General features: G+C 38.7%; 1 protein-coding gene and 1 long non-coding RNA gene across 11 annotated transcripts in view; both read right to left on the bottom strand.

Annotated features, from left to right (window-relative positions):
- LOC100547566 (poly(rC)-binding protein 3-like) overlaps positions 1-11,468 on the bottom strand; it is a 55,872-nt gene extending 44,404 nt beyond the window's left edge. For all 10 annotated transcript variants that reach the window (XM_010708598.3, XM_010708603.3, XM_010708599.3 and 7 more), the window contains exon 1: positions 11,312-11,468. In XM_010708598.3, coding sequence (XP_010706900.1) covers positions 11,312-11,389 — 78 coding nt within the window. In that variant the 5' untranslated portion in view covers positions 11,390-11,468. The remainder of the gene's footprint in view (positions 1-11,311) is intronic.
- Positions 11,469-16,262: 4,794 nt separating this feature from the next.
- LOC116216449 overlaps positions 16,263-18,262 on the bottom strand; it is a 394,546-nt gene continuing 392,546 nt past the window's right edge. Inside the window, exon 4 of the long non-coding RNA XR_004159200.1 lies at positions 16,263-16,389. This is a non-coding gene — a long non-coding RNA (uncharacterized LOC116216449). The remainder of the gene's footprint in view (positions 16,390-18,262) is intronic.

Raw genomic sequence — 18,262 nt, 5'->3', positions numbered from 1 at the left:
GAACCGTTTGGACATGTTACAGCAGCCACACAGCCGTGACAGCAAACTGGAAATCATCTGATGGAGGGGAGAGCAGTTAAAAGAAAACAAACTCCTTTCCTACACTCAGACTGAGAAATATACTTCCATAGTTACAGACTGTCTCACATGGTCAATTTATCCTAACATAAGCTTCAGCCTGGAAAAAAGAAGGCTCTGAGAAGACCTGAGAGTGGTCTTTCAGTATCTAAAGGGAGCTGTAAGAAGAAAGGAGACCGACTCTTCAACACAGTCTGTTGTGACAGAAGGGGAAATCCTTTCAAACAGAAGATGGGAAGATTTACAGTGGATATAAAGAAGAAGTTTTTTTTTACAGTAAGGATAGAGAAGTACTGGCACAGTTTGCCCTGAGATGTAGTAGATGCCCTTCCTTGGAGATATGTCAGGTTGGATGGGGCTCTGAGCACCCTGTTGGAGGTGCAGGTGTCCCTGTTCATTGCAAAGGAGTTGGACTAGATGACCTTTAATGGTGCCTTCCAACTCAAATGATTCTATGATGCTGTGATTCACAGTCAATCAGTCATACACCCACTCCTCACCATCTATATATTTAAGTCTGACTCACCCTGAAACACAGTCACAAGAGTAAGATTTAAGAAACTGTCCTCCGCCTGCTCTACCCAATGATGGACACTTGATGAACTGGTACTAACTTCACCCTGCGGTACCGGGCTCCCTGCACTGCCCTTCAGAGAGAGCTATTTCTCACCACTAGGTTATTTATAAGCTTATAATATGAAGCTATTTATGTTTCTGATTCCTCACAAGACATAAAGCCTTTCGAATGAGAAGAAGACCTTTCTCAGTAAAGAACTTTGATACATGGTTTCTTTGTATTCTCAGCAAGTCTACAGGTAAAACCAACCTGGGCCTAACCATCAGGGCACTGATGGACAAGACTACTTGAAGTCACCTAGACAGGCTGAAAAAATGAGAAACTTCCAGGGGTATGACAAAGTCAATGTGAAGTCCCACATTCGGGAAGGAACAAGCCCATGCACCAGGACAGGCTGGGCAGCAGCTTGCTACACAGTGGTTTCACTGTGTAAGGCTTAAGGTTCCACATGCACAACCCAAATGTGAATCAGCAGTGTGCCCCTGCAGCAAAGGTCAACCAAATTCTGGGCTGTGCTAGTAGCAGTGTAGCCAGCAGGCCACGGTAAGTTTCTCTAGCCTTCTCCTTGGGCTTGTGAGACAATGCCTAGAGGACTGCATCCTGTTTAAGGCTCCAAGTGCACGACAGACAACGACATACTGAAGCAAACCAAGTGCCAGGCCACTCTAGCACACGACACAAACCAGTGGCAACATTAAATTCCTACTTGACATAAGGAATTTTTATTTTATTTTTTTAAATCATGAGGGTGTGTGGACATTGGATTGGGTACCCAAAGGTGTCCAAACCCACGCTGGGCAAAGGCCTCAGCAACCTGTTCCAGTAAGCTTTGCTTGATTCAGAAGATCAAACTGGAGACCTCTAGGTCTCCAATGTCCACCTGCCATTCTTCAAGTATGGCCTTCTGTCTACTTATATTCAACGCCTAACTGTAGCCTTGAAGTTTCTCAGCCCAGTCCGACCTCTTTATATGCTTATTTTCAAAATTTACTTTTTCTGTTTCCTGTTCTCCTTTTTTATTTCCCTTCCTACTTTGCATCCAGGATGAGATTCTGCTCTCTGGTACATGCTGGCCAGAGAGCAGAAATTGTCCAGGCAGTCACTGCAAATTTTACAGAGGTATATGCTATGCAAACATGCTGTTTTGCTAGTTTGATCTAGATAGTCCTCCACACTTCACACATTATGCTTGCTAAAGCTTCCTCTGCCTTCTCAAGCTATTTCACTGAGGTCTGTGGACGTTTTGCTGTTGATTTCAGTAGGCGCAGGAACTCAACCTGAGCAAATATCCCCTTATTTACTGCTAAAGAGTACAAGCTATCAAATGTCTGAATGAATGCACAGTGTGAATCCCAAAAATATTTCAATGAGACTTCTGACCAGTTCCTTGGATCATGCTTGAAAATGTCATTGTAAGTCTGTGGAGTACTTCAAACCTTTGCCTCATCAAAGTGAGAATTTCAAGTTGATTTTGAAGGCGGCGGCTCCCCAGTATTGTGGCAAGCATTGTTCCTTCCCTGCTCTGCAGCTCTCTTTGAGTTGGGACTCCGCTGGAAAATTTTAGGAAGAGGAGCGGGAAGAGGGAAACAGTAACCTCACATGGATATTCTTAAACTCTCCAAAATGTTGAATGTGTGGAAATTACACCAAAGAAGATAAATTCTAAAGCTATTCTAAACTGGTTGCTTTAGTCTTTCTTGAGCTTTTGCTCTTTCTAGGAAAACTCCCATAAATACTGAACACGATGGATCGTGCTTTTAATTATGATGAGAAAACTCATTCTGTCACAGATAAAATCAGAAAAATCTTTATGCCTCATTCTTCACATTATTTATGCTACTTCATCAAACTTTTAATGACTCTTTGCAAAGCTCAGTATTTGTTTCATACAGATTCTTCTGCCACCCTAAATTATATTTAGTGCTTCATAAAATATCTAACACCGTTTTTATGACATTCAAGCTTTGTCAATATTTCTATCCAAAGTTATTTTTAAGTCCTTATTCAATCCAGAAAATGTTTCTAAATCTGCCAGATGATCAAGTCAACTGCTTAGACATAAGAGATAAGATGCCTGTCACCTATGTTAGTTCGTTAAAAGTTCTGGTGTCAGAACACAGGTTCCTTTGCAGTCAACAGTGAGAGATAATGGAGGAAATTTCATTTCCAAATAAGGGGGGAGAAGTATTCTCTCAAAGGTTTCGTCTTTCTCCACTTGCAGTGGAGGAAGCCTGGACTCACAAGAACATACCTGAAGTTTTGTAAAACGAATCCCACATCTGATGTCAAATTCAGTCTCGGTACAGATCAGACAGTGCGTATGAGTTACCATGGATATACTAGCTTACTAGAAAATATTAATCACTCTTGCATCATTTGTTATTTTCTAGTACTCAGAGATACAAGCTAAAGTTAAGTATTTATGATCAATTTCAGATTGATTTATGAAACAATCATCCACACACACTGTGGGAAAATAAGCTATATAATAACAATTACTAGTTATTATATAGCCACATTTTAACGACATATAAAATCAGTGCACAAATAAAAATGTTGTCACTGGGGGAACTGAAGATCAGAGGGAGAAAAAAAGGTCTGAAGTAATCTGGTGGACTGCCAAAGCTGAAAGAACTGCCCAACAACTGCCCAGCTGCCCTGTCACTGGTCTCATCACACAAACACTTGTCTGTCAGATGCCATAGCAACTGTGCCGGATGAACAGAATGCCTGTGAAAAGCTACAGCTATATGTGTGATGATACAAATGAACGCACATGCATACATTTATATATTTGTATGTGTAGTCAATATATGCATATAGATACCAAATAAGCAGACAGGACATGTAGCATATAGTATTATTCTTGCATCAAATTCACATGTATGGGGTAACTTTGACTGGGTGCATGGGGGAGAAGTGGGCCCACAACAGAGCAGAAAGCTATTCCTGCCATTTGTGCACCATGCTGGTACTGGGCAGCCCCAGCAGAACAAGAGGTGGCAGCAGAGACGTCTCTGTGAGCCACAGCTTCCACTGGACTCTTGGTGATGCAAATGGCTAAAGAAGAATTTAAAATATGCTGTAGGAGAAAGTTATCTCCAAATCAATTACCTTGAGTGCTTTTCGAATAGCAGGAGAAACAAATTAGTCATGTTAAGAAAACAGGAGGCTTAACAAATGCTGACAAAATTTGGTGTAAACATAAAGCTCTTGTTTGTAAACCTAATGTGTGAAATTTCATCATTTTTGTAAGTGTGAAGCTAGGCTAATAATTACTGTGGCCTAGGAAATAAAAATAAAATGCCTATGTATTCCATGGCTATATAAAAGCACAGATCTCAATTGAAGCAGCTTCTGCTATCAGTGTTGTGGGGTGAATGGAACACTAACCTCAGAGGAGCCCTGAGATGCGGAGCATCTTAAAAGAAACATGTTTATAAAGTAATAAAAAGCTAAACATTTTAACCCCAAAGCATCTGGAAAACCACAGGCCACATTCTAATCCTGTAAGTCATGCAGGCATTACTTCAATGGTATGCCCATCTGCTTTCTATGAGCAAGGATAAGGTAGAATCAATGGGCTTGGGCTCTATAAACAGAAAAGCCTGTTAGGAAAGCACTGAAGAAATAGAGCCTTCCACTGAAGGGACACACATCTGTCACAACACAAAGAGGGATCCTGTCAATAGCAAACAACATCTGCACAGACAAAAGATTGTAGACCAGCACCAACTGCCTTTCTATCACCCATAAGGAGGCATGACATAACAACCTCACTCTTACTCCCTGCATTGTTTTGAGAACAATGTTGTAAAAACTTAAATAGCACATGAAGATACAGCATGGAATGTTTGGATGGTTTACTAAGGGACATAGATTTGAGGGGAAATATCAGTGGTAGGTGGACAGTTGGACTGGATGATCTTGGAGGTGTTTTCCAATCTTGGTGATTCTAGATTCTATGATGGAAGACCCCAAGAATGTGTTCCATTAGGTTCAGACCATTTTTTACAGACTGAAAAAAAAAAAGCCTTGGATAGTTTTGGAAAACATGATGTAACATGTCTACCTCTGGGAACAAATGACTGCCTCAAATAAACTGAGAGCTTTCCTTGTGTTTTGAGATTATGTGGGATTAACCTCACTGAAACAGGAGATGTCATGTTCCTAGGTGATGCTTTAGCAGTCATTGTCTAACTGCCCTAATTTAGTAAGACACCATGGGCAAAGCCCTTGTGGAGACAGATCTCATGCTAATAAATGTAGTGCTTGAGGGAAAGCTTCGAATAACAGCGTTTCTGATGGAAATGCTGGTGTTATGATCCTCCTATATGTCCATCCTTTTTTTTTTTCCAGCTGTGACAACCAACATTTCTCACTTACTTTTTCATAGGAGATAATCAATTCGCATTCAGCTTCACAACTACCCCAAACACCCCCAAATCAAAGGCCAGTTCTGTCCCTTCACTTTGTCCCTCCACTGGCCATGCTAAAACACCAGCAGTGTGGATGAATTTTGCAATCTTATCCTGTTAAGGCTGTGGACTGATTGTTTGACAGAAGTATGAAAATTCAGCCATGGAGATGGTTTTGGGGAACATACTGTGACCAGGGGCTCTGGGAAAATATCAATATCCTTTCTACTAATTTTTTTTTTTTAAGCCTTCTGAAAACAAAAAAAACCTTTCATCTTTCCTACAGCCCCACTAAGAAGAGATCACCTTCTGCTGCATTCACATGGAGTTCTGTTCCATGACCAGAGCTTCTAGGTACTGCAGTAACAGCAATGAACAAAGCAAGAACTATAATAGCAGTTAAGTGGGACAGTCAATCCTCATAATACTCCTGACAGTGATTGCGGAAACTGGAAACAGAACAAACATTGGCTTGGTTGGCATTTCATAGCCTGGATTAAATTACTGGAAAAACAATTCTTAAAGATGCTTTGTTTTATGCTGCATTTTAATAATAAAAAACAGAAGAAAAAAAAATGAGAAACAATAATTCCTGCGCTTGCTTTACTAGTCTTTAAGAGGTCAATTAAGCAAGTATGCAAAAGTGGCTGCTAAAAGAAATCCCTGATGATATAACTGTGTTGTCTACGAAGACAAAAGTGAAAATGTTCTCCATGATTTTACTGTCTGTATCTCAGCTGTTAAATGTGAGCAAGCACATTAATGAATGGATATTTTTTTCTTTTTCTTGTAAAAAAAAACCAAACTACATACAGCATCATAAAGTAATTAGCAATTTGTCAAAAAGTTAGCACATCAAGTTAGATGCAAGTCTGCTGCAGCAAGTGCTTCCACTCCCACTAAGCACCCAGTGATCCTGCTAAAACCATTGGAAAACTGAGTTCTTCAGCGAATCCATAATACAGCTACAAGTATTGAAAGTTTAGTGCCTAAAAATCAAGGCAGTCATAGGCTTTTGTCCATCCCTGAATATTTGAATGCAGGTACATCCTTCTAACTCATGACTGCTGAAACTGTGAGAAACCTATCAATAAATAAATGCTATAAGGGAAAGAAAAACTTTGCACAGTCATCATATCTTTTTTCCATCAAATCAAGTTATACATGTTACATAGTATATGTGTTGCTCGTCCCCAGAAATGTTTGAAGTCCACTTAGGAGGCTTCCAGAACCTCAAAAAAATCTCAATACCACAAATTTCTATTTTAATTCCCTTATTGTGATTTGTTTTCAAAAATAAATTTAACTCATTATTTCCAGCCAGAAGCGCTTGTATCATTCAAAATACTGGCACTCCATTACTTGTATTTATTCTCTCCGAGTATTTTTGAGAATGTCTGAACAAAGCTTAGGCTTTCCAGATTTCCCCCTCTCATTGAACATGTATCTTCTAAATTATCTTCTTCCCTTAATTGCCTCATCTCTTCCATTTACACCTCTCAGTATCTGGCAAGAGTCCTACTTCCCTCCCAGTTCTATCTTTCCTTCTTTGTCCTGTCTATAAATTATTTCCTTATTCTTCATAACCCATCTGACTTCATTAATACAGTTTGTTTTCTATTTCTGAGCTTTCTCTTTTCTCTAAAACCTTTCCCAAACTCAACTCAATATTCCAATTTGCTTTCTTGCAGGCTTCACAGCACCCACTATAGTTTTGTAGCCACATATCTTAGCACAATGCCATTGGAAATTATGTACTTTTTCTTCTGCAGGTTTGTATTCAAGGGAGGTAATAGAGACTCCTGTGCCACCACTATGATATGTAAATCGAAGTCAGTTCATGACCTTGCTGCCCTTTTCATGCTGGCACATTTGAGTATATTCTTACATTCCAGCTCATGCATCCAACATTTAAATCTCCATGAAGATTCTTTCCTGAAATTTAACACTTCTTTACCAGCACAGCCTCTTTACCATCTACATCTAAAATTAAGTTCTAATGGTGAGTCAGGGTCATAATCAGCTGGTCAATACTGGTTGTGTACAAATGTAAGCCAGAAAAAAAATAAAAAAAACCCACCCAAATAATGTAATTATTATCCAGTACCATCAAAGTAAGTGCTTCTTCTGGGTTACTTCATTCTGGGTATGAACTGACCAAAACTAGAACAAGAGTGCTGCAGAGGTCGGGTAAGAAGGAAGAGATCTGTGGGCAAGCAACAATATTCCATAATCTTCCGGTCTCATTACTACTGGTAGGAAAGAAAATCAAGCAATTGAAAGTCACAGAATGGAGAAAAAATATATGCCAAAGGTGAGCAAGGAATGATAGGAGAGAAAGAGAGTTCCCTCAAAGAACCAATAGCATGCAGAGAGTTAAAAGAAGTTTAATTTTGACAAAAATAATAAAGAAAGAAAAAGTGAAGCTTTTCTTTTGGAGTCTGAGCTCTGCTTCTCCTTACAGAGGGCTCTGATAGCTGGGGACTTTTTGCACATGAATGCACATGCTCACAATCTGTGATCCAGAAAGCCCTTCAAAAACGTTGACCTGATCCTGGTAAATGGTGCCATTTTTGCTTTTGCTGGAATCAGAAGTCTAACAGTCACTCCACTATTTTAACCCTCTCCGGAAATTCTACTTCTAATGCCAACAGAGGGATAAAATATTCATACCCACTCAAGTTTCTGCCCTACAGATTGACATTACTTGTTTAACTTCAAGAAACAGTAGGAATTAGATGGAAAATGCAGAAGTAGCACAATGCAAACAGCCCCAGCCCATATTCACCATTCTTCTCTACTGAAATATATGAAACATTTTTAGTCCTTAATGTGGTACATCTTTGTCATTAATAAGAGATGAAAACGCGTCTCTGCATTATTTAACATACTATACATGTGTAGCTCCTGCACATACTTCAAAAGTCTCCACAGTTCCTGCATTCAGGTACCTCAGTCAACAATGTCTTGAGCAGCAGAGGATGCAGTGCCACTGCAGCTTTATTCATTTTTGTCTTTCATTATTGTCCTTAAAAATCTCTATTGAAGGCTACCGCAGCAGGTCCAGACAGCCTGCTCCCCTCTTCTTGCATCCAAATATGCTCTTCCTAACATCACTCTCCAAACTCCCTTCAAACAAAGACAACTGCTTCTCTGCAGATGTGAAGAGCAACTTCTCTTCTATCATATTCCCTAAAAACCTCTCCTTTACTACATTGTGAGAAAGCCTGAGAAATGTTTTATTGCTTCTGGTTTCTCTCCAAGGCTGTCCCACTCATAGTCTTTGCTCCTGACATAATACAGCACAAGATGGAAATTACACCTTTCACCTTACACCAGCACACACTCCCTGTAGTTCTGGCTGAGATGGACACCGCTCATATTAGGCCCTAGAAACACTTATCCCAGGGTCAAGATGGCTCCTGTCTGCTTTCCTTTCACTAGATATTTAAGTTCTCTTTGATTTTTCCTGCTTCACTGTTTGTTTCTAAATATGCTGACTCTTTCACTCAGTACCTCCTTGTAGAGGCCTGTCCATTCATACAAATCCTGATTTTTCTGTCAGCAGGTACACTACCCTGACAGAACTTACCTTAACTACATAATTAAGATGTCCATACTTGACTATAATGCTCACGTACAAATCACCTGGAAAGTACATCAGAAAATTTCCTAATTCTGCAGGGTTTATAGTTGAGATAACTGAGCATAGGAGTACAAGTTATGAACTTTCCATGATAAGGAACGTAGGTGTCATAAAGCACACAGACCTTTCACCATGTGAAAGTTCACTAGTACCAGAGATTTAGAGACAGAATCAAAATAAGTGGGGAGAGAGCTTGGTATTTCCATGAAATGCATTAAAAAGTCACTGATTTTAGAATTATATTTCCTTGAATTTTTCCAGTTTGCCACTGTTATTTTTAAAACCGCCCATTTAATTCCCCTCTCCTCTTTCAAGTTATGACCAGTTATTTACAGCTTAAGCTCAGTCTCAGTTAATTATTTTCTCTAGAAATACTTATTAGAGATCAGTGATTTCCAACAGCGTCATTACCACAGAAAATCTTAAGGAAGAGCAAAGCAGCATGTTTCTTCTTGTTTTTCAGAAGCAAATACAGCTTTCAGAGCAACCTTCTCATATTGAATTCAGATTGACTCAAACATCCTTCATTCCTCAATATCAGCATTTTTAAATCACAGAAATTATATCACAGAAACCATAAGGTTTTGTCTTTTATCACCAAATAAATCCTAGTTTAGTGTGCTCTTCGCAATTTTTAGATACAACTGGACACATGATTAGAGCATACTGGCGTTAATGGTATACCCATTGTGCCTTGTTAGCTGAGGATGCATGGTATACTCCCACTTAGGCTTTGAATTTCAGAGCTTTTATGGGTTTAATTTAAACCCCTGGGGCTAAACATGCACTGAAGATTGGACACACGACATCCAATGCTGTTAAAAGTGACTGCATAGACAATCAACTATATTTAACGCAGAAAATTAGCTCTAATTTCTTTCTCATTAATGTATCCATTGTTTCATGAAAAGAAAACAATACCACCAAACCACAAAATAACAGAACTCCAGCCCACATCTTAACTAAATCGTTCTGAATAATGACAGATACTTGATTTTCACTTTAATGGCATGACTCTGAAAGAAGCAGAGCAGTTTAGCAGTGACGAATAAAAAGAACTTTTAAGCATATAGGAGTATAACTGAAGCCAGTATATTATGCCAACCAGAATATGGATGTGTTCCCATGCCTTTCTGGCCTGGGGACCAGAACACAGTGCAACTGACCCCTAGGAACTAATTTTGAGTGCATATATGGACAGGTTTTCAGTGGGCTCAGTAAAAGAATGTTATTAAATTTGTTTGACAGATCCCTGTTTAAGACGTAGATTTTACACACCAGATGCCTGCCTGGAGCTGAGTACTTTTGGGGAAAAATATCAACTAAGACGGTTGGCCCATTTCAGAGAAAATACATAACTTGATCTGTAATACTATAATTCTATTTTTTTGTTTGCTTTTAATTTGAAAACTTAAACTGTCCCCCCTCATATTTCCTATCATTTCCATAAGTAAAATACTTAAGAAGATAACTTAATCTCCTATTTACGTGGGTTCATGGAATAGGCTGGAAACATGCTTTCAAAATGTAAACATATTTTTAGCTTTTAAATTAAATTCCTGGAGTAAAACTAGATTTTAGAATTACACATATAAATTTGATCTGCAGAATAGTATATACATACATTCACTATTCCCTTGTTAAGAAAGAGCCGAAACCGTCTGATTTATATAGCATTCATTCCTTAAACCAAAAATGCTTGGTGTGGCTGATGCAAATGATACAAACAAACCAGTGAAATGTGTTTTTTAATTAAAAGCTCATTTTGTGATCTGATAATGTGCAATAAACTGCTATCAGACTGTTAAGTCTGACAATACTGAATTGGCACTTTGTCTATGGCACAGATTTCACACTTATCAGTGTGTTTAAGTGCTGTGCTGGACAGAAATGAAATTACAGTCAACCTTCCAAAACAAACCCTCAGGGGATCTGGACAAATGCTTGTTATATCAGAGGTTCACTCTAATAAGATGCTACATGAGAATAACAAAGAGCTATTCCATTTGAATTCAACAGAAATATTCAGTAATTCTGCTGTGACAATACTTCATTCAAATCAATGTTGTGATACCTTAAAAAAAAAACAAACCCTGTGAAGTCCAGTAAATGAAGAGAAAGATGAGCTGCATGCAGGTCACCCTCATGCAAAGATTTGTCTAGTCTGGCTAATCACCCAAAGAAGAACTCATTTTTGCCACCAGAACTGCTCAAAACAAGTTTGTTATAAGCAAGGCTTTTTCCAATGAACTTAAAATCATGGAATCTTATGAATTGGAAGGGATCTTTAAAGGTCATCTGGTCCAACTCCTCTGCAGTGAACAGGGCTATCCACAGCCAGATCAGAGTACTCAAGAGCCCCATCCAGCTTGACCTTGAACCCTGACCTGTTCTGTCCCCAAAACGGGGCTGCAGAGCATTCTTAAATATAACAACTCAAAGAAAAGGGGCTGATTTTTGAGTCACAGTAACGGCGCTTTTGACTCTAACTAGAAGAGGAGAGCAGAGCTCTGCCAGTATCACTGCCAGCTTCTGATGGCACACACATATTCAATGAACAAGCAAATGCTGCGGCCACAGGAAATGCTTCACCTTGCCGTGCATGAGAAGGCGTATGGTAAGTGTGACATTGAGACCTCCTTCAGACACTTTTGAGTCCTTCGGGTTCATCCTGGCCTTGTATCTTCAATACTTGGAAGCAGCTTCGTTGTGTTTTTTTTTGTTTTTTTTTTTCCTCTTCACTTAATCAACCTGCAGAGAAGGAAAAAAAGCACAATTGAGTGTCCAAAGCTACTCTGAACCAATAATATGTTATACGAACCAATTAACATTCCTCTCTTTGATTTGCTGGACTGCTGAAAAGGCTCTTTTGATTATTATCCTTCCCCTACCAACTCTCTCCAGCCATTCACCAATTACATGATAAATTCCCTTCAGAAACATTAAAAATTCTCTTAACTTCCATTGTTCCAAGGCTGAAAGCACAGTGTACAATAAAGGGAAATACAGTGTCTTCTTAACAGCACTTTTCCCTCTGTCACCCTTTGTGGTGTGTACATGCAGTATATAAAAGCATTTTTACATCTGCCTGGCACTACGTCCATTTCTCTCCCTTTCTATCTCTGTTAAAATTCTATTTGCTCTTGCAGGAGAGAGATTTTTATTTTCTCTCGAGCTAGAAATTAATTCGGATCCTAAACACTTATCCCTACCAGCAACAGCAGATGACACGTTATCAAAGACATCTGAGTAACTAAGAGCCACTTGCTGCTGTAAATCTGGGCACTGTCTCATTTTGTTTTTGTCTACCAGACCCAGGGGTGGCTCAGTCCCTCCACAGCCACAATTCAAGCTTCAGCTCTACGTAGAAGGAAGATGTTTCTTAATGCCTAATGACAAATTGCAGATTTTCAGTCATTTACAAAGTCATAAATATCCTAAAAGACTAATGAAAGCTGTAAGGGTTGGCCTTGGAAAGATAAACAAAATGCATTGCAAGTTTATTCATGCAAGGACATTTATCAGTACAAACAACGAGGGCAGGAAGCAACATTACCAAGGGCAGACAAATTCCACAATAAAAGAGGTTTAGAGGTTCTCCATTTAATTTTGTCCTTTTCAGGCCTGTATTACAGAGCATACAATTCATAAGCAGGCCACTCATTTCAGTAATTGTTTCTTAGTAACTGCAATCATGTCTATTAGCTTTGGATTTGAGAAATTCCAAAGAGTTTGGCTAGCCTGGGAATTCCCCTGAAAATGTAGGAGGAAGTCTCACAGTTTCATCAGGTAATTAAGCTACATCTTTACAGCCACTAAGCACTGACTAAAGCAAAGTCTGTCTAGCTGAGCATGTTAACTGTAAGAGAAGTGAATAGCAGATATGTAAAGAAAGAGCATAAGAAACATGTGTTCTTATGGCCTCAAGTTGCGCCAGGGGAGGTTCAGGTTGAATATTAGAAAAAAATAATTCTCAAGAAAAGCTGAGAGGCAGTGGCACAGGCTGCCCAGGGAGAGGCTGGAGTCACCGTCCCTGGAGGTGTTCAAGAAACATGTGAATGTGTCTCTGAGGGATGTGGTTAGTGGGCACAGTGGGGATGGGTTGGCAATTGGAATAGATATCTTAGTGATCTTCTCCAACCTTAATGACTCTTTGACTGCAGGTATGGAGTCACCATGATAGACTTGAGACAATCAGCAATCAGTGATTCATGGTCTTCCTGAGTACAGGTATAACGAATAGCCACTTCTGGACAAATTCTCAAGGAGCTGGTCTGAATCCCTGCTCACATTCCTCAAAAGTTCTGTTCTCGTAGATTAATTTTATCTGATTTTCCCTAACTCAGCATGGGAGTTATATACTGCATTTCTTATTGTTCACTATCCAAACTGGAACATAGCCACTGAAATAAATGCCACTTATTCCATAATTTTACACCTACCACTTACATTATACATTATCTATCTGCATGGAGAAAAGTGGAAGAGAAGCAAAACGCCTGGATGGAAGGCAGTATACCAAAACGGCCTGGCCGTACTTCTCATGCACCATGTCCAAACACTTTCTGCTTCTGCCCCTGCAAAGCAAGGAGCACTTTTGCATGTCTACAGTAGCATACATTTTGGAATTTACCCTGGACTGTACTGAAGCAAAATTGACCATTTGAGATCTCTAGAAACCTGAGGTACTCCAGGGCATGCCAGGAATGTTTTACTTGGTGGACATTCTTCAAGTAAAAGTAAACCACTGAAGTTCTGCCAACAAAAATTTTGTGATGAAGGTATGGTTGTGTCTCTAATGAAGTGTATCCCCAGGTGGGAAAATAATACTAGATTAGATACAAGTTTACAATTGGAATAGCCTTTTGCTATGTTCTGTGATGCTACATTAGTATGATCACATTGGGATTTTTTTTTCCAGAAAATACCTTTCCTAGAAAGTAGCATTCCCTCCCCAGTCCTGACCTTTTTATAGAATCATAGAATGTCTTGTGTTGGAAGGGACCTCAAGGATCATCAAGCTCCAAACCCCCTATCGCAGGCGGGGATGCCAACCTCCACATCTAATATCAGATTTTCCAGATTAAGTAATACTACTATTCCAGATTAAAATTATAAAACCTGCATTTTTAGCTAACAACTTTTGGGTTCTTTTTAAAAAAGAAAAAAATATATTGTTACAAATATTGTCAAAAATATCATGGCCATTTCACTTTTTTTTAAATTTTTTAGTAGAATTTTGCCTTTGCCCCTCCTCCCAACACATTCAGACTCAGCACCTTCTGGTGCTGAGAAGCAGAACAGATGTCTGGGGGAGGGCTGGGAGTGCATGTGCATGCAAGGAGTCACACAGCTGTGTGAGATACAAAGGGAATGAATTCAAGAGGGCAATCTCACAGAATAAGGAAGACATACATGATATCCGTACATATATCATGAAGAGAGAAGGGTGCTTCCTTTGTCAGGTCATTAACAGCTGCCCTAGACATCCCCAGATTGAAATAAAATGCATTATTATTTATCTGACTAGTTAAAGCACTTCTTTTCTGCAGGCATCATCACAGACATGTACCAGTCCAGATCTCTGGGTGCAGGGAGGTGACCAACCACAGCACAAGGAAGAGAATGGTTCCCTTTACAAAGCCTTCTATTGGCTAGCAGTACATCCAAACCTACTGATGATATATGTAAACACGATGAATATCATGTGATGATAACATAATGATTACATGATGAAAATCAGTAAAATCATTTCTCTTTCCTTTGCAAAATCAGCATTTTGAACAATTTACTATGTTTCTGGCTTATGTGTGCCTCTGTGTGTGAGCTTTCCTTTCTGAAGCTCTGAGTGACAAGGCTCCATGGCTACTCCTGGGTCTTGAGAAAGTCAGTGTTACACTCTTCCTGACTCCAGAAGAAAGACAGAGAGACTCCACAAGTAATCAGACAATACTGCACAGGCTGTTGCGGTCAATTGCATGGCTAAATGTTAAGAGTGAGGTTGTATGCACTTTACCCAGCCTCCAACAGACAGCAGTGACAGAAAAAGCAGACAATATGGTCCCTCAGGATGCAGGACCAGGATTCATAAAATCCAAAATCCAGTGCTCTGCATCACCAGATAACAAGTAATAACAGTCCAGAAATTGAAGGAAAGTAAATTGCACTGCATGGGTCCTAGCAAACAGAAGATCTTTGCCTCCTACAAACATGAACATCTGAAGACATTTCTGCTATGGTGAAAAATTCTTTGTAGGTAGAGACATGCATTCAAATGCTTCTTAGAGATTCCGATAAAAGAAACACTTGTTTAATGCAAATTCTTTAACTTGTGTGTGTTTCTACACATTTTCAACATTTGTTATCCCAAGCTGACATGTATGCTCATAACTCACTATATAAGAGCCATTAATTTTCTCACATGGCTTTTCAAGAATTTTTCGTAGATTACAAGATTAAAAAAGCAAGCAGTTAAATCATGTTTTCCTCCAAAGACTACTCCAAAGACTAGCGTAGTTTCTCAATGATCTCACTGAATTAATATAAGCTCCAAGATGACCTCTAGGGCAAAAGGGCAGTGACACTACACACACAGAGGTTATGAGTCCATGCAGCAGAGGAAGAAATGTGAGATGTCTGTCACAGGCCTAAGACATGAAAAGTGAACAAAAAAGTCAACGTCATGATCCACTTTCCTCCTAACACTCAAACAAGCTAATCCCCATCCAAGAAAATAAACAGATGACTGTAGTGACAATGGCTGCACAGTGCTGAAAAATACTTCCTTTAAAACTCCCAGGTGGGCACTTAAGGTTTGCAAGATAGGAGGGTCTTTGACCCCAGCAGGTCAAAGATGCCAGAGATGAAGAAAATCAACATGGTACACCAACGCAGATGTCAAGTAATGGATCTCTGAGTTTAAAGCTAAAATAAATCGGCATTCATGAATCTGCCAAACAAAAAAATTCATCTGAAAGTTCCAGAAAAACAAAGCAATGTGCATGGAGTGAATTGGGACAGTCAAAGAAACACAGGAAGAGACGCAGAGAAGAAAGAAGGAGAAAGTCCAGGAGAAAGAGATGAAGCTTCAGTTGGCTGATAACACTGTAAGAGGAATCAATGTGAAAGTATCACCTGAAAGCATCCAAGGAGAATGCCTGCTTTGGTAAATGAAATGTGGATTGTGTAGTTGTTAAGCTGAGTTTTTCAAAAGACAAAACTGGTAAAAGCATCCAGCACAGCATTTGCTGCGTTTGAGCCTTAGAAGGGACTCTTGAACTTAACTGTGGTGTTTCATAACCATCAGTAGAAAGATGTATATGTGAAGAAAATATGAAGGAATCTAAAGACATAATTCAAAAGAACCAATTCCAGTTGTTTCACTGGAAGATATTTAAACAGAGAATAGAATGGGGGAAATTACAGTGACATTCAGCAGAAACTATATCTATTTTAAATGAGGACACTTAAATTTTTCATCTAGTTCCATGCTTCAATTGGTTCAGAAGAAGAAAATAAAGGAAAACATAAGAACATCCACTCACTCACAGCACATCTGTCATTTCAGCAATATATGGAACCATCCCAAAGGAGGGGTAGCTAAGCAGACGACCAAGCCTTAGGGATGGGAAGCAGGAACAGGCAGCAGCTGAACAAGAAGACTAAGTAACCTGAAGATGAACAAAAAGAATTATCGTGAGCAAGTAATACACTGATGCTATGAAGACAATAGTTAAAAGTTTGGTTCATTTAGCAAGAACTCTTTTTAAAAAAAGAGGAAAAATAAAGTGTCATTATCAAGAAAATATAGTAAGAGTGAATAAAGACGAGCAGAGAAAATCAAATCATGTAAAGCCATAAAAGGCTGTACCTAAGTTCTCTTGATCAGAACCCTCCCATGTGGAGGGAGACCTCTCAGGAATTGAAAGAACCACTGTCAGGGAGCATGATGAGAAGCATGGACCTGCACTTTCAGCAGAGTTCTTCAGGGACATATTTATGCTACTTACATGATTTTATCCTTTCATTTAATCTGAAGGGAATATAGGAAAGGAGAAGGTGACTGAAGGAAATGGAAGAAAATTACTATTAGGCAAGAACTGATGGCATTATCAATAAAAATTTACTCATTCACTCATATATTTATGGTTTTAACCTAAGAAAATAAGCTTTTTTTTTTTTAATAAGCTAAGTAATTACTATCTCTGGCTTGTCACTTGGAAGTAACATCTCTGAAGGACTAAACAGTATAATTAAACAAAAAAAAAATCAATTGGCAGAACTTTAAACAACATCAACACAACAACCAAACCCAAAGCAAAATCAGAAGCAAAGCCAACTCCAATCATACTGTTTTATTTTGAGGATATTCTTTTCAGAAATGTTGATAAGTAGCAATTATCACCGTCTGCTTATGACCTTAGTTAAAATAAAAAAAAGAAGACTGGATGCTTGCTAAGTGTACACTTCTTCAGTTTATATATCAATCGAAGGGTAAAGACATCTGGTGCTACTAAACCATACTGCTAGGAGGTTACTAAGAACAAAAGGCTCACAGGATGCCCACAATAGCATAACAGTCATAACAACAACAACTCTTCAAATGATTTCTCAATAGCAACTTGTAAAAGGAGAAAATATGCCTTAAAGCACTTCAGCTTTATACAGAAACCTTACTAGAGAATCTGATTAAGAAACAATGGCTAAGGAAGCAGGTGCAGCATCAACCTTTCTACCTTACCGGTTCCATCTCCCAAATTAATAGGATTGTATGCAAAGGAATGAGATTATATATTTTATTCACATCCTTATCATTTATATCCCAAAATAGATTTAATGTTAATCTCTAACTCCTTAATGAGGTGAACAAGATCTACAGAACTTGGCTCCATTAAATCATCATATCATGGTCCAATTAAGTACGTTGATATTGTTGATTATTGTAAAAATCTTTGTACTTCTGATCTGTTAAGAACTGTAGTTATTGCAGGTATCTGGAAGTAGTAGGGTCACCAAAGACATGTGAAATTTATAAGTAAATAATAGATTGAGAAAAATAGCATAACCACTTTTATATATCAAATATAAAAGCTGGCAAAACACCAGGAGTGTTGCCTTTCCAGTATAATTTTATGAGGTATTTAAAGAGGTACACTTTTTATTTTTCTTGAGGAATATGGTTAACACATTTAGTCAGAGGAATAAATTATCCTACCTATAGAAGACACTGTCTTTGTGTTCTCCCTAAAATGTAAAATGCTCTTACCCTATAGGACTAATACATTTCTCATTTTCTGAAGATCACCAGCATATATCAAATAATCTCTGAAGAAAACAGCAAAAGATAAGAGACAGACAGATTTCTACTCTCAACTGACGTATGCTCAGTTGCTGAACTTGACATATGAGAGCACCATTCTTTAAATTGACTACTTTTGCTCATGCTGGTCAAAAAGCATATACTTCAGCCAATGACTCTGCATGTTTGCTTATTGACTTTTTTAAAATAAATGAACAGCAATGTATTTATTTACTCTTGCATTT

This window comes from Meleagris gallopavo, chromosome 3 (genome assembly GCF_000146605.3).
Source record: "Meleagris gallopavo isolate NT-WF06-2002-E0010 breed Aviagen turkey brand Nicholas breeding stock chromosome 3, Turkey_5.1, whole genome shotgun sequence".
NCBI classification, from domain to species: Eukaryota; Metazoa; Chordata; class Aves; order Galliformes; family Phasianidae; genus Meleagris; species Meleagris gallopavo.
The sequence above is the reverse complement of the archived record's forward strand: the minus strand, read 5'-3'. Positions and strand labels throughout refer to the sequence as shown.